The sequence below is a fragment of the Melanotaenia boesemani genome, chromosome 20 (assembly GCF_017639745.1).
Source record: "Melanotaenia boesemani isolate fMelBoe1 chromosome 20, fMelBoe1.pri, whole genome shotgun sequence".
Lineage (NCBI taxonomy): Eukaryota > Metazoa > Chordata > Actinopteri > Atheriniformes > Melanotaeniidae > Melanotaenia > Melanotaenia boesemani.
In genome coordinates this window covers 27,360,023-27,384,475 of record NC_055701.1, presented here as the reverse complement: position 1 = coordinate 27,384,475, position 24,453 = coordinate 27,360,023, and the positions used below count along the sequence as shown (strand labels likewise).

The 24,453-nt window shown below is 41.7% G+C and overlaps 2 protein-coding genes and 1 long non-coding RNA gene across 7 annotated transcripts; 1 reads left to right on the top strand and 2 right to left on the bottom strand.

Moving 5' to 3' along the window:
- On the bottom strand, positions 1 to 19,921 carry bag5 (BCL2 associated athanogene 5). Of its 5 annotated transcripts, none has more exons than XM_041971893.1 (4): positions 19,806 to 19,921; positions 18,891 to 19,005; positions 5,035 to 5,928; positions 1 to 1,123 (listed from the first exon to the last, which is right to left on the bottom strand). In XM_041971893.1, the coding sequence occupies exons 2-4, from the start codon at positions 18,941 to 18,943 to the stop codon at positions 583 to 585; spliced, it is 1,488 nt and encodes a 495-aa protein (XP_041827827.1). In that variant the 5' UTR covers positions 18,944 to 19,005; positions 19,806 to 19,921; the 3' UTR covers positions 1 to 582. The 5 variants fall into 5 exon arrangements, with proteins under 5 accessions (XP_041827827.1, XP_041827830.1, XP_041827828.1 ...); XM_041971896.1 differs by lacking the exons at positions 18,891 to 19,005; positions 19,806 to 19,921 and adding exons at positions 12,229 to 12,333; positions 14,704 to 14,719; XM_041971894.1 differs by lacking the exons at positions 18,891 to 19,005; positions 19,806 to 19,921 and adding an exon at positions 14,704 to 14,867.
- Positions 13,820 to 23,333, top strand: LOC121631183 (cytochrome c oxidase assembly factor 8). Its single transcript, XM_041971898.1, has 5 exons — positions 13,820 to 14,125; positions 16,251 to 16,448; positions 20,309 to 20,372; positions 21,779 to 21,869; positions 23,180 to 23,333. Exons 1-5 carry the CDS (start codon positions 13,976 to 13,978, stop codon positions 23,298 to 23,300), a joined length of 624 nt encoding a protein of 207 aa, XP_041827832.1. The 5' UTR covers positions 13,820 to 13,975; the 3' UTR covers positions 23,301 to 23,333.
- Positions 15,894 to 16,349, bottom strand: LOC121631184. The gene is made up of 2 exons (XR_006008694.1): positions 16,259 to 16,349; positions 15,894 to 16,162 (listed from the first exon to the last, which is right to left on the bottom strand). It is a non-coding gene; the product is annotated as an uncharacterized LOC121631184 (long non-coding RNA).
- Positions 23,334 to 24,453: the final 1,120 nt, after the last annotated feature.

The window sequence follows — 24,453 nt, the reverse complement described above, 5'->3', positions numbered from 1 at the left end:
TTTTTGGGGAGGTTGTTTTGGGAGATTTGAGCTCAAACTAACTTGCTTGACTCTCTCATGTTTCACCTTTTACGAACATTTTGTGTTAATTTTTTTTCTTTTCTCTTTCAAAATCCCCATGTATCCCAATCTGGGCTGAACCTGTTCAACGCAGGAATCATCCGTCTCTGTTAGCGTCTGACAATCAAATGAATCTGAGAGGACACTTAGTCAGCCACACTTTGAGATTTTTCAGCATCAGCGCAGTCTGGGGATGAGACGAGCGTCCCATAGCGCCTCAGCAGAAGCTCCTACAACCACACACCAACCACCACGACAACAGATGACGACTCACACACACTCAGGAGATGTCAAAAGAAATCTCCAGAAAGCACACACACAAATAAAACTGTCAAAATGTGTTTCACAAAAGGATTTCTGTGTTGGCCATGACTACCACAAAGAGACCAAAGAAAAGCGCTGCTGCAGTGCATTCTGGGGATTTAAGTCAGTATTTACAGCCCATGGAATGATAATGTACCAGTGTTTTATTTACACACATTATCAGCTCCTCCTTTCCTGCAGCGGCGTCCCGTCCATCAATCAATACTCCCACTCGTCTGTCTTCATGTCCAGGTAGCTGAGAATGTTCTGGGCGAACTTCACCGCCTGCTTCCGTGCCACCTTGGTTCCCTCGTCGCCTTGTGGGTCCACGGCGTCCAGCGCCAGCAGCTGTTTGGTCAGCAGCTCCTCCAGGATCATGTAGCTCTTGTCGGCCCGCTTGCCGTCAAAGCCCAACACCTGGGCCTGGAGGTCAGAAAGGCTCCCCAAGACCATCCACACGGCCCGATGCGGCGGGTACTCGTCAGGGCCCAGGTGGCGGTGGGCTAAGGCCTCACGTAGGTCCAGGAAGGTGATGACGGCCTGGACCTCCACCACGGCGCGGCGGCGGGCCTCTCTGATGCACGGGTTCTTGGCCGTGTCCACCTGGTCCAGGTGCGTTAGGAGACTCTGAAGTTCGGCTTTGGGTCTGAAGCCGAGGTCGCCCATGGCGCAGTGTCGCAGGACGCCCTCTCGCAGGTGGGAGACGTGAGCTCGGATGGCCTCAATCTCACGGATGGAATTATTCTGCGCCAAATCGTACCTGCAGAAACAAACATGGAGTCAAACTCTGTAACTTCTAACAGTAACATGACTGGGTATAAAAGGAGCATTTCAGAGAGGCAGAGTCTCTCAGATGGAAAGATGGGCCCAATAAACACACTAAGCAGAAATTAAACAAAATTCTGAAATCCACTGAATAACACAAACTACAACGATCTGATGCTCATTTCAGAGCTTTGCCCTCCTTAAGACAAGAACTCTTATCAAATGGAAAGTAATAAATACAGGAGACAGGATCAAAGCATGGAAGAGAGACACACTACAACAAATTACAGCCAGTTTCCCACAGACCAGGTAGCAAATTGTGTGCAGTTGGCGGCGTTCAAACACACACTTTCTGAGCTGCCATATTAAATATAAAAAATATTAAATATTTATTTTTATTTATTTATTTATTTAATAGGGACAGTGCACATTAATGAACATCTTTTCAGTCAGTGACAGATGTAAACATGCTGGATTATAGCAACAATGCTAATTTGCATCCATAGTCCCTAGGCAGGTAACACAAAAACATGACAAGACAATGGACAGGACAATAGATCACAATAAGAGCACATCACAAGACAGGACATTATTAAGAAGTTAAAAGTCAGTGGTTACAGGACTGGTTTGCTTTAAACCACTGCTTGAGCTGAGTTTTGAAGGTAGATAATGTTGGACACTCCCTTATGGAGAGTGGAAGACTGTTCCAGATTTTGCTGGCCTTTACAGAAAGAGCATTTTGTCCAAAGGCTGTTTTTCTGTGTGGGACCTCACAGTCCCCTCTAGAGGAGGCCCTGGTCCTAAGACCACTGTGACCCCTTATTGTTCTTCAGTCACCTTCTGAGACTATTTTAAAGCTACAAGGAGCATTTGAAATTACTGAGCTCTTTGTGAGGACAGACACTGATGTTGGACGAGAAGGCCTTGGGGTTGTATTGGGTTGAGGTGAGGACTCTGTGCAGGACCTTGCTTTGTACACTGGTGCACAGTCATGTTGGAACAGGAAAGGAAAGGGTGATTCCTGAACTGTTCCCACAAAGTTGAGAGCATGAAATTGTCCAAAATGTCTTGATATATTGAAGCATTCAGAGTTAATTTCCAGCTCCTGGCAACCCCAATCCATAATCCCTCCTCCCTTTACACTTGGTCCAATGCAGTCAGACAAGTACCGTTCCCCTGGCAACCGCCATACCCGGACTCTTTGATCAGATCGCCAGATGGTAAAGTGCGATTCGTCACTCGAGAGAACGCGTCTCCACTGATCCAGAGTCCAGTGTTGCCGTTCTCTACACCACTGCATCCGGCGCTTTGCAATGTTTCTGGTGATGTATGACTTGGATGCAGCTGCTCGGCCGTGGAGACCCGATCCATGAAGCTCTCTTCTTGAGCTGATCTGAAGACCACAAGAAGTTTGGAGGTCTGTAGCAACCGACTCTGCAGAAAGGTGCCAAGCTTTGCAAACTATATGCATCGATATCCGCCGACCCTGCTCAGTCGTTTTAGGAGGCCTACCACTTCGTGGCTGAGTTGCTGTTGTTCCCAATCGCTTCCACTTTGTTATGACACCACTGACAGTTAACTGTAGAATATGTAGGAGGGAGGACGTTTCATACCTGGAGTTGTTGCACAGGGGGCCACCACACTGGAATTCATTGAACTTCAGAAATGTTTGTAGAAACAGTCTGCATGCCTCGCTGCTTGATTTTTATACACCTGTGGCCATGGAAGTGAATGGAACACCTGATTTCAATTATTTGGATGGGTGAGTAAATACTTTTGGTAATAAACTGTATTTCCTATTTATTTACAGGCATTGTCTTTGTTGCTCTGTCAAGTGAAGTAGATTTTATATTTTAGGTCCGGGCCCATATGGGACAGGTCCTGGTTCTGGATATGGATCCGTAGTCCATTTGTTAGTGACTTCTGCTGTAAAGCTTGTTACATACTCAGCAAGAAGCGAGAACTTTGTTCTTGCTCTTGAGGCTGCAGGAACAAGAAAAAAAGGTTTGTTTTGGTCCGGTCATTTCATACTCCACGAGAAGCTTCATCGGGGTGGGGATTACTGCCGTTTTTATGTGCAATGAACAGCTGAACAATTTATTTAATATTTAACAAGAACTTTGTCCATGGCAGCGAGGGGTTGTGCACACGGCAATGTCCGTGTCTTCAAATCCCGTGTGTGTTGTATACATCTACGTACTTTCTCACCACCTTGACCAGCTATGGGAACTGCAGAGCCACAACTTTCCTCTTCATTTTTTTCCACGTTAACAACAACCACCTCAATTGTCCAACCAATTATGCAATATTTCTAACAGCCCCACGAGAAGAAAGTTCTGCTCAGCCAATCGGTCGAGAACAGTATTTTTGAATAGTGAATTTCAGGCCCTGCTGAGACATGTCAGAAAGCCAGTCAGAGGCTTTTGAATTAGGAAGCTAAAAGAGTTTAAGACTAGTATAATACGCACCTCCTGTGTCAGGAGTCTGAGTTATTCCCCTCAGGGTGGCGCTGTAGAGCACCCCGCAAAGAAAAAGATATACAAGTTTCCTTCATCCCCATCTTAGTTGCTGTAGTCTGAGTTGAACATCAGAGTGAAGGCTGTATGTAGATGGCTGAATGTGTTTCTGTGTTTAATGAGGCTGACATTTGTGTTTTAGTGCGTATTGCATGCAAGATAAGTTAAGACCTTTATTTGTCCCCAGCATCGAGATTCTACTGCAACAGCAGCAAGAAAGAAAGGATCAGAAGAAAAGTCACAAAAACAAACAAAAAAGCTGCTTTTTCCTTCTTTTATGTACCTGTGTGCTGACCAAAGACAAACTTCCTGCCATGGCGAGACAATAAAGTACTTCTATCCTACTCTATTTTAGAACTTCCCTAAACAGTCCTTTAATTCACTGCCTCTGTGGGATGAATAAATGTCTAGTTAATTTTATTTTACCTCCAAATCCAAACATTAAAAAGCAGAAATTTCTCTCAAAGGGCTTCACAAGCTGCACAGTTAGCGATCCCTCGGAGCCTCTCCCACATATTCCTACCATAATTACAGCATTAAAAACGTCACTTCACAGCAGCATGATAAACAGAAAAACATCACTCCATCATCGTGATCTTTGCTTATCATCCAGCTCCAGGCGCTGCTTTTGCAAACATGATTTCCTAGTACATAAAACTGCATGGTGTCCATTTACAGCTCAGAGCACAGAAAGAAGAAAATGAAAGCATCTCATCTGTTTCATCAACATGTCAACATCAACATGAAGTTGGAGTATGAAGAACAACATGGCGGAGCGAGTTGAGAGGAGAAATGATTGGAAGTTGTACTCGAGTCAATCAGTCTACAAAATGTAGTTCTCTGTGGGATTGATGGGGTGAAAAACTCTTTCTATCTCTACTGTTATGTGACTGCTCTCCAGTTACTGGTCAGTCTTGTATTTTAAACCAAACATCCAGGCAGCTTAACAAAGGTCAGAGGTCTGACTTCATTTTAACTAAAACCACGTCCACACCAAGTTCTTCCTGTAAAGCACAACTATCTAGAGTTCACCAGTTACTTTAAATAAGGTGGACGAGAGAGTAGTGTATGTATTGAGAATAAAAACAAGATTTTGTGAATTATTTACAACATTACATACAGGCAAAATATTTAGATTTTTCAAGTTCATTTAAGTTCTGCAAATTAAAAAGAAAATCTAGTTAATTGTCCTCAGTCACTGTTTTAGAAATTAGTTTCCCTTTTCTTTTATTTTTAGGAGAGCCAACTTGTCATATTTTACAGTGTAGAGATGCGAGTCTAATCCACATCAATCGCCCGTCCACCCCCCTGTAAAGCGGTTTATGGATACTGAGGTGCATGTTTAGACCAAACAACATTCACAAGTTCATCCTTTCGTTGAGACGCCTACCTGCGCGTGTCGTCTCCCTCTCCCTCCAGGTCCAGGTGTTTCAGGAGCCCATTTATCTCCTCCACGACCTGTTTCCTGTAGTTTCTGATCACTGCATTCCCAGAGACGTCCAGAGCATCCAGCTCTACCTGCATCTCCGTCAGGATTCGTGACAGGTGGGCGCAGCTGTCCCTCCCGCTCAGGCCCATAAGCAGAGCTACGAGCTGACTGCGAGCCACGCTCACCTTCATCATCACCTGGTTGATGCAGTGCACCGCCTCATGGGTGTCCCCCGACAGCGGTAAGGAGAGGGTCTGCTGCTGCGTGCGTCCTTCCAGCACATCCTGTACGGCGCACAAGCGTGTTAGCGCCCGGTAGCGCGCTTTGCGGAGCGGCACCCTTCCTTCAGTCTTGATCTGGGTGAGCTTCAACACGAGCTCTTGTAGAGCATCCACCAGCTCATCGTTGATCTCCGCCACCCCGCCGGATCGCTGCGGGGCCACCACACGCTCGTCCACCAGCTGTCGCGCCTCGTTGCTCAGCTTCTCGATGGCCTGGCGGGACGGATGGGAGGCGTTCTCCTCCAGGTAGCGCAGGAGGCCCTCCACGTCCTGCGCGGCTCTCTTGCGCGCCCCTTGCAGCTCAGGTTTGCCCTCCGTGTCCACCTGGTCCACCACCAGCTGCAGCTGGGTCAGCTCGCGCTCCAGACGCTTGTATTCCCGGTCGTTCTGCAGGCCACTGAAGGTGCACACCTGAGGCCCCAGAGAGGACACCTCCTTGTGGACCTCGTACAGCCGCATCATGGCAGGGTGCTGTGAATGGTACGCCTGCTGCTGCTCCATTGGATGTTGCCGCTGATCCTGTGGGCCACCATGGTCCATCCTCTTCCCACCATCAAAGGGCTTGCCAAAGAGGCTGAAAAGAAAAAACATAGAATGAAAGCAAAGTCAGAAAATAGAGCAACAAGGACCAAGAGCGCCTCAGTGGAGCAATCGTTGCTTACTGGCAGCAATGGGTGGATTACTTCAAAAGCCTCTTTTCATATTTCACCAGCCTGTACTAGTTAATTAGGACCTCAGACTAAAGTCTGGCGCCTTGTCAAAGATGAACTCAGTAACCTCAACCAAGCATTAAAATCTCCTCTCAGTCCAGAGAAGGTAACAGCAACACAACTGGGAATGAAAGTCATCCGATATGTTCTCATAACGTATCTCTTTTTCATGAAGCCTATTTTTCTGCCTCCTATATGAAATAACAAAATAAATTAAGTATATCTTCACATCTACAAGGGATGTATGTATAATACTGGTCTCAAAAGAAAGCTGAGGCATGTGAGATTACTACAGAAGTGTCAGAATCAGGATACATGTAATGTGTCAGATTAAATTCAGCTGAAACACAGCAGAAAATGTAAATGATTATCTCCTCCTAGGAAAAAAATACTCTCAGTGAAAAGCAGAGGATAGCAGCCCAGTTCACCTAAGAACCTTTTAGTCATAGAAATTAGTAATGTCTGATGAGGAACGGTGTAAAAGTAGAAGCTAAAAATGTAGTTTTACAGATGTTTTAACCCTCAAAACTCCAAGCCATCCATTCCAGGGCCAACACAGTGAGACAACCAACCACTTATACTAGGGAGAATAACCTTATATGCATGTCTTTGGATGGTGGGAGGAAGCCGGAACACCCGGAGAAAACACACGCATACACGGGGAGAACATGTAAACTCCACACAGAAAGGCCACTGGTCAAACTTGATGTTTTCAGATGATGTTTTCAGGACAGCCTCAGCTGTCAGATCATGAGGCTAAAATGATGTAAAATGAATGTATGAATAGATTTAGCAGCATAAAGGTCGACCAGAAGAAGAAAGCAGAATTTATTACTAACAGAACTTTGTAGAAATAACACACAGATCAACAGTGACCAAACCTTTTCTCATCTCATCGTTCTCTCAAGTCTTGGCTTTCAGGAGAAAAAATATTGTTATTGAAACAAACACACAACAGAAACTATTTCCATGTTTCCACTTTTTCCTCATTTCCAGTTATTCCTGCTACTATTTACCTGCTATCCTCACTAAACCAACTCCAGCTCAACTGCTTTGTGGCGCCACCGTGCATCAGAAACGTCTTCTTGGCTTTATTCCAGCCATAGAGGAGCATTATTTTTCTTCTTTTCACACACACATAGAACTTTCTGCTCACTGGTTGATCTTTGGCTGCTCCTGATCGGAGTTTTCGTGGATCAGTCATTATGGGACAGGATATAAATACCTGGAAAACTTCTATAGATCACCCAAAGGTTAAACTATCCACCAAAATGAACCCCACAGAGTTAATCTATACCATACCTTAGAAATTGTTGACAATATGTGCTTGTGCTCGGGGCACCGGTGATTTAGCGTAGTTTTAAGGGTCAGTGGATGTGTCACGAAGGTCACGCGATGGTTAGAGTCATGAGAATCCAGGGATAGCCCCCACATTCAGCTTAGAAACACCATGAGGATCCAGAAAGAAGTGAAGCTCAAGACAGTCTATGATAGGAAGAATGAATACTTCACTATAAAACCCCCTTCATTTCCATGGAAACCAGCAGGACCTTCATGGTTCATTTCAAACAAAGGCAGAGTCATAGGAGAACACAGCAGTTTTTTAGAGCTGGAATCAAACTTTTCACCATAAAATACACAGTGATGAGACAGACGTGTTTGTAACCAGCAGTCTCTGCTTTCATGTGCCTCCGTGTTTGTGTGGACCGAGCTGCTCTCGTGTTTTTCTTACATTCCCATATAACTGCTTGGGGTTTGAACTGTGTTTGGTTTGGATGCCAGTGCTTGGTAGAGTCTTTTAGCTGAGTTTCTCCTGTCATGTTGGTAATCTACATGTTAGGACTGCTGCTTCCTTGCTTGTGCAAACATCTTCTATACTGCATGTATCTCATGCTGCTCCCTGTACAGGGGGCTGTCTTGATTAAGAGGTTAAATAATGTGCAGATTGTGCAGAAAACACACAAGACATGAAGATAATTATGATGCATTGAAGACAGATGCCCATGGATGATGTGCTGCTTCTTCTGTCTGCACGCAACTGTTAAAAAAAGTGCACGTAAAATGATGACTGACAGTCCAACACTGTGCTGTTCTGGCCTCCAGCTGCATTGTCTTCACAATCTATATTAGGCCCAGTATCACACAGTCACCCCTCACACGTGCTCTACTTTCTATTAAATTTACAATAGGGATAAAAACAAATAGTTTAACTGTGATTTATCAAAACACTTCATAGTTCATTTGATTAATAACATGTTTATTCCATTTTACAGTTATCTGCTGCACCCCTAAAAGTAGCGCTATGCAACTTTCTAAGCTTCGAAATATGTTTTTGACATGTTTTCATGGCACAATAAGTCAGGGATAATGCCCATTGGACGGTTCACGCCTCCACGTCGTCCATTAATTTATGATAATGGCCTCCTCGGAGGCGTTAATGTTGTTTTTACCTGTAAAATCGTATGTTTTTCACAAGAAGCGGCTGAGTGGACTTTTTCGCTGTGACGCGTTGCCAAGGTAACCGGCTCTAACACAGAACCTGCAGCTCGGTCGGCCGCAGTTATGTTACGTGACACACACATTTCAGAGGGCGGGATCAGCTCTTACAGCTGGTGTGTGTCCAGAGGATGATGCCACATGCCACAGTCAAAGTCCACAGAAAGTTTCCTACATGTTCAATAAGCTTGCAGGCTGCTCTGATCTGGCGCGTCTGCAGCCCAGCGTCTGAGTTTCTGTTGCCACGGTTACCAACTACCATTTAGTCAGTGCAATAATGTACATAATGAATTGAAAAGAATAACTGAGAATGTAATAAATAAAAGAAAAAATGTTTGACTAATTTGCTGTATAGTCCATTCATGTTATCTACTGTGAACCGACCCACCTGGAAAACAGCATCCTCATGGTGAAGTACGGTACAGGTAGCATCAAGCTGAGGATATGTTATTTTCTATTAACAGAGCCTAGGATATTGTTCAGAGTTGAAGATTATTTCAGACATATTCTTTAGTTAAATCTTCTATAAGTTTAAGGGGACACATTTAAATATCCTGAAACAGCAGTTATATTACAATGTGAGACAAAGCTGTATCACTTCAACATTGTTTTGTTACACCCTACTGCTGTTTTACATTATTTCTGACAGACGACCATTAAAAAGACATTTGTGAAATTTAATTAATTTAAATTTAGTTAAGAAAAACATGTAACGCCCAATCAGACATCACTGAAGCTGAAAAGACTCCTGTGAGGATGCACAGCTGTATCCTCGCTTAAAGCTACATCCCCTCCTCTCTCCTCTTCTTCAGGTGCATTTCTGGAGTTGAGACGTCCTTAAAACATTTGGCTGTGAACAATTTCTGGGTCACAGAACCTCCTCAAAGGGAGGAGGCAAGGAGGAATTAGAATTAGGAATTTATCTTTACTAAACAGCTAGTCTGGTTGCTGAAGAGAAGTAGGTGCAGTTAAGCTTAATCTTTTTTTTACCTATGGATTTATTAATTATCTCTTAATTTTTCTCCATTGATAACAATGAATAAAGGTTTTAACAGATTATGGGGTGCCACCCCAAGTTTAACAGGACGATCTTTTTTTTTCTTTTTCTTTGAAGTATACTTTCTTGAAATTGGGAAATTCTTCTCTGCATTTAACCCCTCCTAGTTGTTAGGAGCAGTGGGCGGCCAGATTCCAGCACCCAGGGAGCAGTTGGGGGTTAAGGGCCTTGCTCAGGGATCCACGGTGGTTTTTTGCCTCAGTTGCCAACCCGGGGACTTGAACCCAGGTTCTCCAGACCAAAGTCCACCTCTGTAACCACTAAAGGGACACATTTCTGCTCATTTAGATGAACAGTTGTATTTTGCCAATGAAAGATCACTACATTCATGGATGACCTTTTTAAACAAAACAATGTTAAAGCAAAAATGTTTTCTGACAATATCAGAGATTCAAACTGAATGAGCAGAGCTGACACAAAATAAATTCAAAAAGACAAAAGGAACAAAGTAAAGTTTACAGCAGGGTTTCATATTATTATGAAAACATACAGTATCAGTGTTAAATACTGCTATGGTGATATGATGTGAATTATAAACAAATCCTTCAATGTAAGGCGCCAATCTCAGGAACATTAATGAAGGCAGTATTCCATTTCTGCACCTATGCATGCTGGTTAGTAGCAGAAAATATACAAGATGCAGAGCTTCCACTAAATGGAATGCAGCCCTTAATGTTTCATTGGTGCTCGTTCCATTTTAAGTCAAAATGTCTTTGCAATGTGGAGACTGAGTATGTTGACACAGTGATAAAGACAAATATTCTGCATTTCTAGTAGTCAGCAATCACTCTTAAATGCTCCAATTTAAAATATGTTAGAAGATATTAGAGATGTCAAATTTGTAAGCACAGTTAGCGTAGTATTTATGTTTTAGGAAACTCTTAAAAGTGTGACTTTCTGAATTCTATATATAGAGATTTTTAAAGACATATTTATTAAATAAACTGAATCTATTAATTCATTCATACATTCTCTTGACTGCTTATTCCATATGGGTCGTGGGTAAGCTGGAGCCTATCCCAGCATTTTAACAGGTGAGAGGCAGGTACACCATGGAGGGGTCACCAGTCTGTCGCAGGGCCAACACAGATAGACAAACAACCATTCACACGCACACTCACTCCTAGGGAGAATTTAGAATAACCAATTAACCTATCATGCATGTCTTTGGATGGTGGGAGGAAGCCGGAGAACCTGGAGAGAACCCACGCATACACGGGGAGAACATGCAAACTCCACACAGAAAGGCCACTGCCCTCAAGGTTCGAACCTCCCCCCAGCCAAGATTCGAACCGGCGACCTTCTTGCTGTGAGGCTGCGGTGCTAACCACCAAACCACCTTGCAGCACTAAACTGAATCTATTTATACTAAAATCAATTGATCCATGGCATCATTTTCCAGATCATTTTGACAGGTCTGAAGCTCCACAGATGTCAAATTTGATCTGCATTTGGACCATATGGCTGTTAAATTGGGACAGCCATGTTAAAGCGTTGTCTATTTTAACGCTTCTTTTTTTTAATATCCATTTGTACCTATTTTATTCTCTGAGCAGCAGTTTTACATTATTCTGATAGTGTCCGGCTCTCCATGAGATCTGCTGCATCTCTTTTTAGTTTCTTTGTGCAGCTTTAGATAGAACAAGAAAATATTAAATTTTTGTGCTCTATCGGTTTTCGTTGCTAATTGTGTAATCTGTTTTAGTACTTTCGCATGTTTGCAGTCATTTAGCATCTCCTAGTAATCTTTTAGGATCACTGAACACATGCAGCAAAGCCACACAAACAATATGCTAAAACTACACTTGACACAGTAAACTCTAAAAGCAAGTAAGATGTGTGGCTTAAATATTGGCAGAGTTACAGCTGATCCAGCCGCCCTCTGAGCCCAGACTATAAAAAAATAGAAGGCAGGAGAGTGGAGGAAAGTGACTGAAGACATCAAAGTAAACTTTCCATGTCGTCTAGATGAAGACAGCTCATATGATTTATCAGTACCGATGTGACATTCAGCATTGCTCTAAGAGGTTGCATCACTAGCCAGAACACAGTGTATCACTTGTGTAGAAATACTGAAGCCACATTATAATGTTTTGTTATCCAAAGCATCAATAACGCTTATTAGAACAGACAGGATTATGTATCAGCATTCCCTAAAGTACTTTTATGTAAGAGGGCGAGGGGCTGGGCATTTCCAGAATAGTGGATGAGCGCACGCCAAGCCAAAGCTTCCAATTCTGAGTATTTATTAGGATAATCTCAGCAAAATCCAATCCAGCCTGGCAGACACCTCCTCCCTTATTTTGATGAAGGCAAACTAGGAGAAAAAAAAGAGCTCTGACTGATGATGGTCAGCCAGGAATAGGTTGGGGAGTAGCAAGCGGTCCTCCCTCCAGTGAGTCACACAGCATGAAGGAAAACAGGGCTGCAGGTAACATGCAATCCATCACCACCTGCTAACATCTCCACCAGGCACCTTCCCCAGCTCCAGGCAGCACGGCTTTGCGCATTATAGAGATGTACCAAACCCAGCTAACACCACACCTCTCCAGAAGCTGTCAGCTGCATCCCCGCGAGTACACAGCCACATCGTCACAGCGTCATGTCTCACCTTTTCAAGACTCCGAACACATTCGCGCACATTTTCACGAATGTCTGTTTCCATCAGCCGAAGGCGAGGCGGATCGTGGAGAAAGGGGGCATCTAAGTACCGAGCCTGAAACACAGGGATTTCTATGGTGAAGAGACGATGCTCCGGTCAGCTTCAGCACCAAACGACCGACTGTCACTGACTGACTGCGGTATGGCTTGTGTCGCCCCTCCCACCGCCTGAACGAGGGTCTTCCTCCTCTGTATTTTAAAACCACTTAGTTAAAAATAAATCAAATAAAAATGTAAATTAGGCTAACCAAATGTTTAAATACGGATGGTGAGTCCAGAGAAGTGGTGAACACGGTTGTCCCACTCTGTAAATGCCATTGTGTATGCCAGCGCTGTCGATGATCACCTGACTCTGACCCCACCTTGGCCAAATAACTTCGGTTTTTTAGGTTTAATATATCAGCACCACCCAAAAACTTAAAAGCTCCTCTCTTACCTGCATAGCCAACGTACAGCCATCTGAATTCCTGCTGAAAAGTACGCACCTCCTGTGATTAAAGCTGAACATTAGCCTACCTAGCTACCTTCTAGTAGTTACTTTCCTGTTCACTGTACAGACTTTCACGGAGTTAATCTTTTCTATACAAACCTCAGTTAAAACTCATTATTTCCGTTTATATAACGACTTAAGAGATATTTTACGACTAAATGTGTACTTCAATGACAATAACGGCACAATTTGTCTAGAAAAGCACATACACGCGTTTTTGTATGGAATAACAGTTTTAATAATTCATGCCTGGGGTTAGTTTTTGCCGTCCAAGCTTGGATGCGCTCAATTTATATGTACAGCTTGCGCGTAGTAACAAAAAGGCGGCGAAGATAACTTTAGTCATAACAAAAAAAAAAAAAATACTGTGTAAACAAATCACACCATTTAAAAAAGAAGCCCAAATTACAAAATCCCGGAAATATATAATAAATAAACAATGAGCACAAGAATATTTAATATAAAGTAATGCTTATTCCGTTTAATTAATTCAATTATGTTCTGTCATGCATTGTAATTTCATTTTTTGCATTTTTAAAAACAGGTCGTCGTATTTTTTGTTTTGAAATGTGATTTGAATGTTCATGCTCACTTTGTAATTAAAGAGCACAAAACATGAATGTTTTAATATGCTATATTTGTATATTTTGTGACTTGGAAACATCAAAACACATTCATTGATAAGTGAATATTTTGGCCAGTTTTTCACACGTGTAATGCTAATCAAATTTTTTTTAAACTAAGTAGTCATATTTAAAAGGTATTATTATAATCTAAACTTTAAAAAGCCCAACTTCTGTTTGATTACATCAACAATTTGACATGTAAATAACCTCTTGCCTCTGTTGTTTCTTTTTCTTTGTATTTTACAACAATGCATTTGTTAAAGCGTGTATCTCCTTTTCTGCTTGTTTCTATTTCTAACATTTGATTTGCTGTTCATCTGTATGTTTGTCTTTATTTTGACTTCACAATGTTTCAATAAAGCACAGAAAGAGCTGCATAACTCGAGGGCTGCGCCGGTTAATATTTTAAGCGTACCCATCTGCCTCCTGCGATCACGTGACCAAACGTCCGCTTACACACGAAAGGACATGAGCTCTGTTATCGTGAGTGTGGCTTGTTAGTAATAAGAGAGATTTCTGTTCTGCAACGGCCATTTGTCACATGTTTGATATCAAACGCTGCTTAGTTTCACTTAATAAAAATGGCCGCCAGAACAGCAGCAGCGAGACGTTCAACATGGAGGAGCGTCAGTAATTCTTTACTCGCTCCTCTTCGCCAAAACCTCCTGTCAACAAGGAGCTGTCGCCTCTGCAGCTCCAAACAGGCAATCCAACAGGACAAATCCTCAAAGGTCCGTATCATAATATATCTGAATCGTGTTACATCACCCTATTTACAGGCAGGCGTACGACAACCACGTGACCACCTGCACAGCTTTGTTTATAGTTTACCATGCTTGTTTTGCAGACATTTTCCATCTTGCCTATACAATATTTTTAGTAGAAAATCTATACACTGATCCTGTTTTGAGAAACCCCGACAATAGAAGCGATTCCCCCCCCCCCCAAAAACACATTTAAAATTATATTTATCTCATGTAATCATTTAAGTTTGTTTTCAGTCTGTCAGAGATGAAGACTGAAACAAACGAGATGCTAAAAGAGCTGAAGAAGATTGTATCAGATGTGACATATATTGAATAAAATAGGGTTAGCTACTTGTTCAGCTCATAGGTAGTTCTAATAATACATGATTTTTTTATATGAATTAACAGGTCTACATCATTTTAAATGTATTCCATGGATGTGGCCCTTTTTTTTTTTTTTGGACATCAGCCTTTTCACATCTTTGCTTGGCCCTCATTCTTATAACTGTGTTTACAGGATGTTAGTAAGTCCAAATGAACTACTTTTTAGCAGTTTCACTCACCTCTTCTTTCGTTTCTGAGTCCTGGCTGGAGTTGCTGCTCTTCTCATGGTGATGTCTGCTCAGAAATGATAAGCAGACTCCTGCAGGTCAGCTGCTCAGTCAAGCCGTGGTGACGTCTATAAAACTTCATTTTACAAAGCTGCGCGCTCTCCTTCAGTCAGTTTCACATCTTAATTATAATCCCAAGTCCTGAACAAGGAGTGAAAGGACAATTCAAGTTTATTTGAGCCTGATTTTGTTTTCTTTTTTTATTGTAACTTTAATGGCTCTTTAAGGTTTTTTTTTCTGACCTTATCTACAACATTTTGTCCACATGTTTGTTTGCATGTGTGAGGCAGACAAATTTACCGTGAAGGATGTGGACTGACTTAAGAACCTGGAAGACTTATGACCAACTTGACAAATATTAAATGTATTTTGGTACTAAACCAACAACAGCATTTTAAAATAAACTCTTTGGTGAACAGGAAGCCAGTGTAGAGACCCAGGATAGAGTGATGTGATTGATTTGACTGGTTTTCGTGAGGGCTTCAGCAGCTTCTGGATCAGCTCCAGTTTTCTGGTCCTTCTTTTTGACAGACCAGTAGATACACTGTTAGAGTCATCGAGCCTACTAAAGATTAATGCATAGACAGGTGTGCTGAGCAGGCAGCCATCAACAACAGCCCTGGAGGTCCACACCTGGTGAAGCGTGTTTTAGATTCTTCCCTGTTTCACACGCCTGCCTCATATTTATGGGTCTTTATCATACTTGTACAAACTTGACAACAAGTTGTTACCAAAATCTATTTAATTTGAATCACCTGTGTTGGAACAAAGAAACATTTTAAACATACAAACTTGCACAGGATGCATGCAAAGTTTTTTTTCTGAAGATACTCTACATCCTAAATCCAGGTCCTTGAGGGCCGGTGTCGTGCAGTTTTTTGGGAGTTTTCCTGCTGCAACACCTGATTTAGACTCAGACTTGTGTAGAGCTTGACGTGAAGCTATGCACAAGTCTGCTAATTATGATTTGATTTGAATCAGGGGTGTTGTAGCAGAGAAACCACTAAAACCTGCTAGACAACGGCCCTCGAAGACCAGGATTGAGGATCCCTGATATGCATGTTCAAGCTGGAGCACAAAGTTTAAAAAAGAAAATGTTACATTGGGAGCAATTTCCACTTAATATGAAACAGTCCAGTGGCTGTTTATGCATTGATTTACTGTGTGTACGAACATGCTTCAGTGGGAAGTGAAGTCCTGTTTTACTAATGTTGATGTAAACATATTGAAGAAATCAATGATACCCTCTACAATTATAATCTCAGGACTGTAAATTCTCCCGGTCAGCATTACGTACGTGTCAGACAACTTTCAGCAGCCCTACAACAAAAATCAGGCTGCCACAAACATCATACCAGGCATCTCATTCCCCGCCTCAGGTAACCAAGCCCAAGGTGGCTAGGAGGTTTTACTGAAAGGAAAAATGTGTATTAGTTATCAAAACTTTGTAATCATGCTGATTGTGCAGACTTGACCTTCTTTTTTATATATATTTCTAGAGATCTACCTTCAGACCAGATCCCAGCTCCACACATGACTGGATCGGTCCACCACATCCGCTTTCAAACCTGCGTCCGATTATTTACCACATCCCGGAGAATGAATCAGAGCTAGAGAGACGGCTAAGAAACCTGAGGCAGGAGACTGAGGACTGGAACCACGATTTCTGGACCAAGCAGAACGCCAGCTTCAGCAAGGTGAAGATTAATATTCAAACATTTGAGTGTGTAGCAGAGGTCAGCGACACTCTCTAGACTGGACTCGGTTGGTGTTACAGATAAAAACATTAGTGAGTTAGAAGCACAGTATCATTGTCATAACTTTAAACAAAAAACTAAGGTCATGTGTGTAAATTATTTTTACCACCAGAGGGCAACAACAACCTGTAATGTTGCTGTCACACACATTTAAAGAAATCACTGGAATTGATGAACAATCCCAGTTCCCCAAAAAAGTTGGGACGCTGTGTAAAATAAAAGCAGAATGGAATGATTTCCAAATCCCATCAACCCATATTTTATTCCCAGTAAAACATAAACAACATATCAGATGTTGAAACAGACATTTTATCACTTCATGGAAAATATGAGCTGATAGTGAATTTGACGGCAGCAACACGTCTGTAAAAAGTAGTTCCAGGGTGATGTTCGGCACGGTGTAAAAAGTAGTTCCAGGGTGATGTTCGGCACGGTGTAAAAAGTAGTTCCAGGGTGATGTTCGGCACGGTGTAAAAAGTAGTTCCAGGGTGATGTTCGGCACAGTGTAAAAAGTAGTTCCAGGGTGATGTTCGGCACGGTGTAAAAAGTAGTTCCAGGGCGATGTTCGGCACGGTGTAAAAAGTAGTTCCAGGGCGATGTTCGGCACGGTGTAAAAAGTAGTTCCAGGGCGATGTTCGGCACGGTGTAAAAAGTAGTTCCAGGGCGATGTTCGGCACGGTGTAAAAAGTAGTTCCAGGGCGATGTTCGGCACGGTGTAAAAAGTAGTTCCAGGGCGATGTTCGGCACGGTGTAAAAAGTAGTTCCAGGGCGATGTTCGGCACGGTGTAAAAAGTAGTTCCAGGGTGATGTTCGGCACGGTGTAAAAAGTAGTTCCAGGGTGATGTTCGGCACGGTGTAAAAAGTAGTTCCAGGGTGATGTTCGGCACGGTGTAAAAAGTAGTTCCAGGGTGGTGTTCGGCACGGTGTAAAAAGTAGTTCCAGGGTGATGTTCGGCACGGTGTAAAAAGTAGTTCCAGGGTGATGTTCGGCACGGTGTAAAAAGTAGTTCCAGGGTGATGTTCAGCAAGGCGTAAAAAGTAGTTCCTGGGTGATGTTCGGCACGGTGTAAAAAGTAGTTCCAGGGTGATGTTCGGCACGGTGTAAAAAAATAGTTCCAGGGTGATGTTCGGCACGGTGTAAAAAGTAGTTCCAGGGTGATGTTCGGCACGGTGTAAAAAGTAGTTCCAGGGTGATGTTCGGCACGGTGTAAAAAGTAGTTCCAGGGTGATGTTCAGCAAGGCGTAAAAAGTAGTTCCTGGGTGATGTTCGGCACGGTGTAAAAAGTAGTTCCAGGGTGATGTTCGGCACGATGTAGCATCTCTTCTTCTAACATGTCTGGAAACGTCCGGGAAGTGAGGAGACCAGTTGCTGGAGTTTTAGGAGAGGAATGTTGTCCCATTCTGGTCTGATGCAGGATTCTTGCTGATCTACAGTCCTGGACCTTGGTTGCCGGATTTCTGCTTCCATGATGCTCCAGATGTTGTGTGTTGGTGAAAGGTCTGGACTGCAGGCAGGCCAGTTCAGCAGCCGGACTCTTCTCCTGTGAAGCCATGCTGCTGTGATGGATGCAGGATGTGGTTCAGCATCATCTTGCTGAAATCTGCAAGGCCTTCCCTGAAAGAGACGTTGTCTGGATGGGAGCAGATGTTGCTCTAAAACCTCCATGTACTTTTCAGCATTGATGGAGCTTCACAGATGTGGAAGCTGCCCACACCATAGGCACTAATGCAGCTCCATCCCATCAGAGATGCAGCTTTTCACCTGTCCACTGATAACAAGCTGGATGCTCCCTCTCCTCTTTAGTCTGCAGGACACGCCGTCCATGCTTTCCACAAACTAGTTCACATCTTCATCCAGGTTTCCACTTTGCCCCAGACCATTTTAAATGAGCTTTGGTCCAGAGACGACGGAAGAAGCTGGATCTGGATCCTGTTCACATCTGGCTTCTTCTCTGCATGATGGAGCTTTAACCTGCATTTGTGGGTTTCAGGGTGAACTGTGTTCACAGACAGTGGTTTCTGGAAGTCTTCCTGAGTCCATGCAGTGGTTTCCAGTAGAGAATCATGTCTGCTTTTAATGCATTGCTGCCTGAGGACTCCAAGATCACCAGTTCTTGCCTTCAGCCTCGACCTATGCACACAGAGATTCCCCTTTATTTTCTGAATCTTTTGATGATATTATAAACTGTAGATGGTGGGATCTTTGAAAGGCTTCACAATTTTACGTTGAGAAAGATTTTCCCACAGTTTTTCTGAGAACCTCTGTCCACCTCTGCCTCCCTGAAATGCTCCTTTTATACTCAGTGATGTTACTGACCTGCAGCCAATTAACGTAATTAGTTGTCAAATGCTCCTCCAGTTGTTTTACATTTGTACCACCTACTTTTCCAACCTTTTGTTGCTCCTGTTCCAACTTTTTACATGTGTTGCTGCCATTGTTGCCCCTCTGGCATTACAATCAGAAGGCAACGGAGGTTTTGTTTTCTCAACGTGTCAAGCTGTGGTGAAGAATAGAGGAGACACACATGTTAGCTTCATACAGGAAGGTTTATATTCTTCACAGAAATCAGGTATTAACCATTTGACAGATGGCCATCATCTTCAGTCCCTTTTACAACCTGGCCATTTAGGACAATCTGACTTTAACATTTCATCGACTGAACATGTTTCCAGCAAGGTTACTTGAACACAGTCGCAATTAAACAATTAACACATTTTTTTTTATCTTAAGATAATTACTCTTATTCAAACTACATGAAATAGATTTTAAACATAAGCACTGAAAACCATTTTACTGCCTGCTTTGCGTACATAATACAGTATATAACAAATTTTACATATAATTAACTAAAAGCTAACAAGAAAATAAAACTGTATACTCACTCAATCACCTACAATATAACATTTCTGGTTTGGTATCAACCAAGAAGACACTTAACTTTGACATCGGCAAATATCATACTGCATGAACAACTTTCATAAGGTGCTAAGTAAATTAAGTTTAAAAGTGAGTCCACTAGTTTCTCAGTTGTTTTGGGATAGCAAACTAACACACTACTCCACATTTTTCAAATCCACTAGCATTAGCTAGCAGACGATCTTAATCGGTCTGTGTTAGACACGTGACCTACACGCCCCCCCGCGCCATGTTGGTTGCATCTTGGGTATCAGCAAGCAACACAACGAGCAGTATTTTAGTTAAACCGTTACCGGCAAACAGGTACAAACTACTCATTAAACAACAATTTCAACTAGTAAAGTCTGTCATATACACTTGTTTTAATGAACATTTACCGACCCGTGGTGAAGAATAGACGCGACACAAACGTTGAGCTGGCGTTAGCTTCTTACAGGAAGGTTTATTCTTCCTCTGTGACCTGCGCTACTCTTTACCACCAGCGCGATAGGCGCCCCCTAGCGACTGGATGTAGAATAGCGCTGCAGTAATAACAAATAAAAGAAAGCTTAATGAAAATAGAATTAAATAGGGGTGTCTGTTTTTATCCCCTTATCGTTTTGACCCTCTACAACATCAGATTCAACATGAGCTCATATTTTCCATGAAATGGTAAAATGTCTAATTTTCAACATCTGATATGATGTTTATGTTTGATTGGAAATAAAATGTGGATTTATTCATGTAAATCATTACATTCTGGTTTTGTTTACATTATGTACCTGGTCTCAGCTTTTTTGGAATGGGACTATAACATTTGTAATGATATGTTCTGTTGCTGAAAACTTAAATAAATGTTTTGATGTAAAGTTTTTAAAGTTCTGAAGAATTTTCTGTTTTTGCAGGAAAAAGAAGATTTCATCATTTCACAGCTGAAGGCAAAAGGATTGACTTTACGTGACAAGGATGGTGAGGAAATGCAGCCTTTTTGACTACATACAGTGAAACTTACAAAGTTTGATTTTTGCACAAATCCTAATTTATTTCAGTAATTCAACTTAAAAAGAGAAACTAAAATATTATTTATACTAATATCCAAAGTGAGATATTTCAAGCATTTATTCATTATAATTTTGTTTATAATTTTTGTTCATATATATTATGGCTTACAGCTTATGAAAACCCCAAAATAAAAATATCAGAAAATTAGAATATTACATGAAAAAGGGTTATCGAACACAGAAATGTGACCATCTGAAGAGTCTAGGCCTGCATATGAACTCAGTTCTTGGTTTGAGCCCCTTCTGCATGGATTGTGCCGTAATGCGGCGTGGCATGGATGTTGTCAACCTGTGGTCCTGCTGGAAAATAAAGTCAGCATCTTCAAAAAGCTTTTCTGCTGAAGGAAGCATGAAGTGCTATAAACTCTGCTGCATGGATGTTGGACCTAATCAAGCCAAGTCGACCAACATCCGCAGATGACATGGCTCACCCATCACCACTGACTGTAGAAACTTCATGCTGAGTCTTGGATTGTTGCCTCTCCAGTCTTCCTCCAGACTCTGGGACCTGGAAGTGGAATGTGACATGTGAAGTCCAGGTCCAGGATCCGTCTGTGTGGTGGCTCTGGAAGCTCTAACTCCAGCCTCAGTCCAGTCCTTGTGAAGCTCCCCCACATTTCTGAACAGCCTTTTCCTGACCATCCTCTCCAGCTGCTTCATTCCAATTGCTTGTTCCACCTTTTTCTTCCACTCAACTTTTTATTGATGTGCTTTGATGCAGCACTTTGAGAGCATCCAGCTTCTTCTGCAATCACCTTTTGAGGCTTTCCTTCCTTGTGGAGGGAATCAGTTATGGTTTTCTGCACAACTATCAGGTCAGCAACGTTCCTCATGATGGTGGATTCTACTGAAATAAACTGAGAGACCATTTAAAAGCTCAGGAGTTCTTTGCAGGTGTTCTGGATGAATTAGCTGATGAGAGTTTGGCTCTTAGAGGCTACAATACTGAACCTTTTCACGCTGTTTTAATTTTCTGACCTTTTGATTTTAGTTTTTTTATAAGCTGTAAGCGATAATAATCAAGATTACAACAAATAAATGCTTGAAATACCTCACGTTGCATGTAATGATTCTATATATTTGTTTACCTTTTTAATCTGAATTACTGAAATAAAAATAATTCACTAAAACTCAAATTCAGTTTTGCACAATATTCTAATTTTTTTAGTTTCACACGTATAATACATGCATATTAAATCTAATGCATAAAGCATAGAAGTTTTCTATGAGCCACATCATTATTTCAGCATGTGGTCGGATCAAACCTGCTGCAGAAGATGTATTTTTCTTTCCTCATCTTTCCTCTTCCTTTAGGTCGACGGCGGTCCCTGAACAGTGAGGAGATGGCTGTGTTTTACAAAAGCTTCCTGGACAGAAACAGAATACGACATGCAAGTTACAACAAGTGAGTTGTTCTTTGCAGTGTGGTGACTCCTGTGGTGCTGATGGGGGTGGGTGGATGAGCCTCTTTCTGCAGCAGCTGTGGGCTTTGACTGTGTGAGCAGAGAACGGCAAACACCACAGGCTCTGGATCGCTTTCTGTAAATTAGCAATGCAAAGTGACAACTTTTTATTAGGTTAGAGAAGTTTTCTTCCCGACTGCATTCAGCAGGCAAGCAACTCAAACATAAACTTTCAGTTATTCCTATTACTCCAAATCTCGTTTATTCACCCAGTGTGTTATCGTATCTTTTTTTCTGTATTTAAATCTCAAGAATAAACTTCAAGACCTGGTTTATTATCACACTTCACAGATAATGTTTAAAGCTAGCAAGAACTAGTACTACCACACAACATAAAATACCTTTTCAGCCTGAGAGATGGAGGCTATACTTTACTAGGAAACTCTTGCTTTTTGCGTGTCTGTATGTGAGCTCAAACTGTGGTAGAAGCTGAGGCATGAACACAAGCAATGCCCACATTCACATATGATTAAATCACGTATAAGGAAATTCTCAGATGGTACTGAAATAATATCAGTCGTTACAAGGTGACGATTAGTACTCTTAAAACATGGTGTTACATGTACATGCATTATATACATTATTGTTGAATATAAATTATTATTATTGTTATTAATATTATTATTATTATTATTATTATTACTAGTACTACTTTACAGCTTTACGATTATTACTTTATAGCTTTATTACAAATATGTCTTGTTCTTAAAGAAGATATTGATATATAGCAATCAATCAAATTTAATTTGATCAATCAAAGTGTTTTACGTAACAGCAATAATCAAATACTAAATTAAAATAACTTCAACATCAAATCAAAAGTAAAAGATGAGCTTTCACATACCCAATATTCAACCTAATTAAAAGCAGCAATAAGGAATATGCTGAGTATGAAGTATAAGCGTGGCTTGAGGGGGTGCTGGGTGGTATTTCTGGATTAGGGTGTGATGATGGGGGTGGGGCTGTCTGAGGTGCCTTTGTCGGCGTGGCAACTACCCCATCTGAATGAACTTGCCACCAATGAGATTATTGTTGTTGTTGTTATAATTGTCTCATAATAAGATGCACTGTAGGTGTTGCCTCATCATTTATTGGGGTGAGGAGAAAGGATGGCATTTAATAAGCTTTGGCGTTTTCCCACTCCTTTTGGTTTTGATTTTAAATTTCTTTGTTTTTGTTGCCTAATGCTTAAATAAACTGTCAAATAAAATTAATTTGCTATAATTGAAATCATGTTTTTCCACTTTTTCAGAGACTGGTATCAGCGTAACTTCACCATCACCTTGCTCATGGCCCGAGTTGTCCTCGGCAACATGTGGAGGGCCTTTACTGAGAGGCAGAGCAGAAAGAAAGACGGCGCTGCTCCCACCTGAAAATAAATGTATTTAAAATATAAAAATAAAATCCTCCTGTCAAGAGTTTGGCTTTATGTAGTGGCCTTTATGAACTGGTTTCATATCTTCTGTCCTCTGTAATTAATTTTGGTTTCATTTTTTAGATACTGTATAGCTACCTTATAGCCGCATTATAATACACATCTCACAGCTTTAGTCACTTTATAAAATTAACTCCTCACAAATATAGCAATATTAACTTGGATGCATGTGCTGCTTAATCTAATTGTTTTAGACATTCTTTACTCAATTGTTTGTTTGAGCCTTTGTCTCCTTAAAACCTGGGCATTAAAAAAGATTTAAGAGGTTTAGATGCTTCCAGGTGTGTGTCAGTCAGATATATGACTGGAACCTGGAAAAAGATTCTGGAGCCAGCGGAGATCCCTTACCTTCAGAAACTGGGACCGAACTCCATCCTCCAGAATGAGAATGGTCTCCCCCGAAGAGCCATCCATGAGAGGATGAAATGACCTGCTTCCATATCTCTACCCAGCTGAACACCTGTGGGATGAGCTGTGGTTTGCTGTACGTGTTATATTAGAGTGACCAACACAACCATGCTGGTTGACTTTCAACGGCTCCTGGTTGAGGAATGGGATGCCGTCTCTCTGCTAAATGTGACCAGACTAGTCTACAGCATGATGAAGAGGTACCAAGAAGTCATGGCTGTGTGTGGATCTTCATCCCGGACAGTGTAAAATAATAAAGTGTTGAAAGGCCTTTAACTTTTTTTTTCCAGTTATTTGTTTTTATTAGATTATATCAGACAATAGATAACAGCAACTCTGAGTAGGATGAAATTTTTATTACTTTATCACAGTTGTTCAGAGAGGGGTCTGGTTGCAGAGCTCCACTCTCAGGACACCTCCACCTTAGGACAGGAAGAAACTAACTTACCACGCCCACTCCTTCCCCACCAAACGCCACCTGGGAGACTAGATGAAGAAGAAGAGAAGACCATGCAGCAGTGGTGGGTTTCTCTACAACTTAATCTGTAAACCGTAAAATGTGGCTTTTCTATGCTTGTCAGTGAAGTTTGTTGTTGTAAATTGTGTTATATTTAAAGCAACCAAGGTTACAGAATATTACAGCGAGTTACAGGTTTGATTGGAGGTGGTTACACAAACGAGTG

Excerpts from the sequence above, each read along its gene's own strand:
- LOC121631183 (XM_041971898.1), top strand. The coding sequence starts at position 13,976 with ATGGCCGCCAGAACAGCAGCAGCGAGACGTTCAACATGGAGGAGCGTC. Across the intron at positions 16,449-20,308 it reads AGAACGCCAGCTTCAGCAAG|GAAAAAGAAGATTTCATCAT; the intron begins GTGAAGATTAAT and ends CTGTTTTTGCAG. Across the intron at positions 20,373-21,778 it reads GACTTTACGTGACAAGGATG|GTCGACGGCGGTCCCTGAAC; the intron begins GTGAGGAAATGC and ends CTCTTCCTTTAG.
- bag5 (XM_041971893.1), bottom strand. The coding sequence starts at position 18,943 with ATGGCAGCAACACATGTAAAAAGTTGGAACAGGAGCAACAAAAGGTTG. Across the intron at positions 5,929-18,890 it reads AGCAACAAAAGGTTGGAAAA|CCTCTTTGGCAAGCCCTTTG; the intron begins GTAGGTGGTACA and ends TTTTCTTTTCAG. Across the intron at positions 1,124-5,034 it reads GAGGGAGACGACACGCGCAG|GTACGATTTGGCGCAGAATA; the intron begins GTAGGCGTCTCA and ends TTGTTTCTGCAG.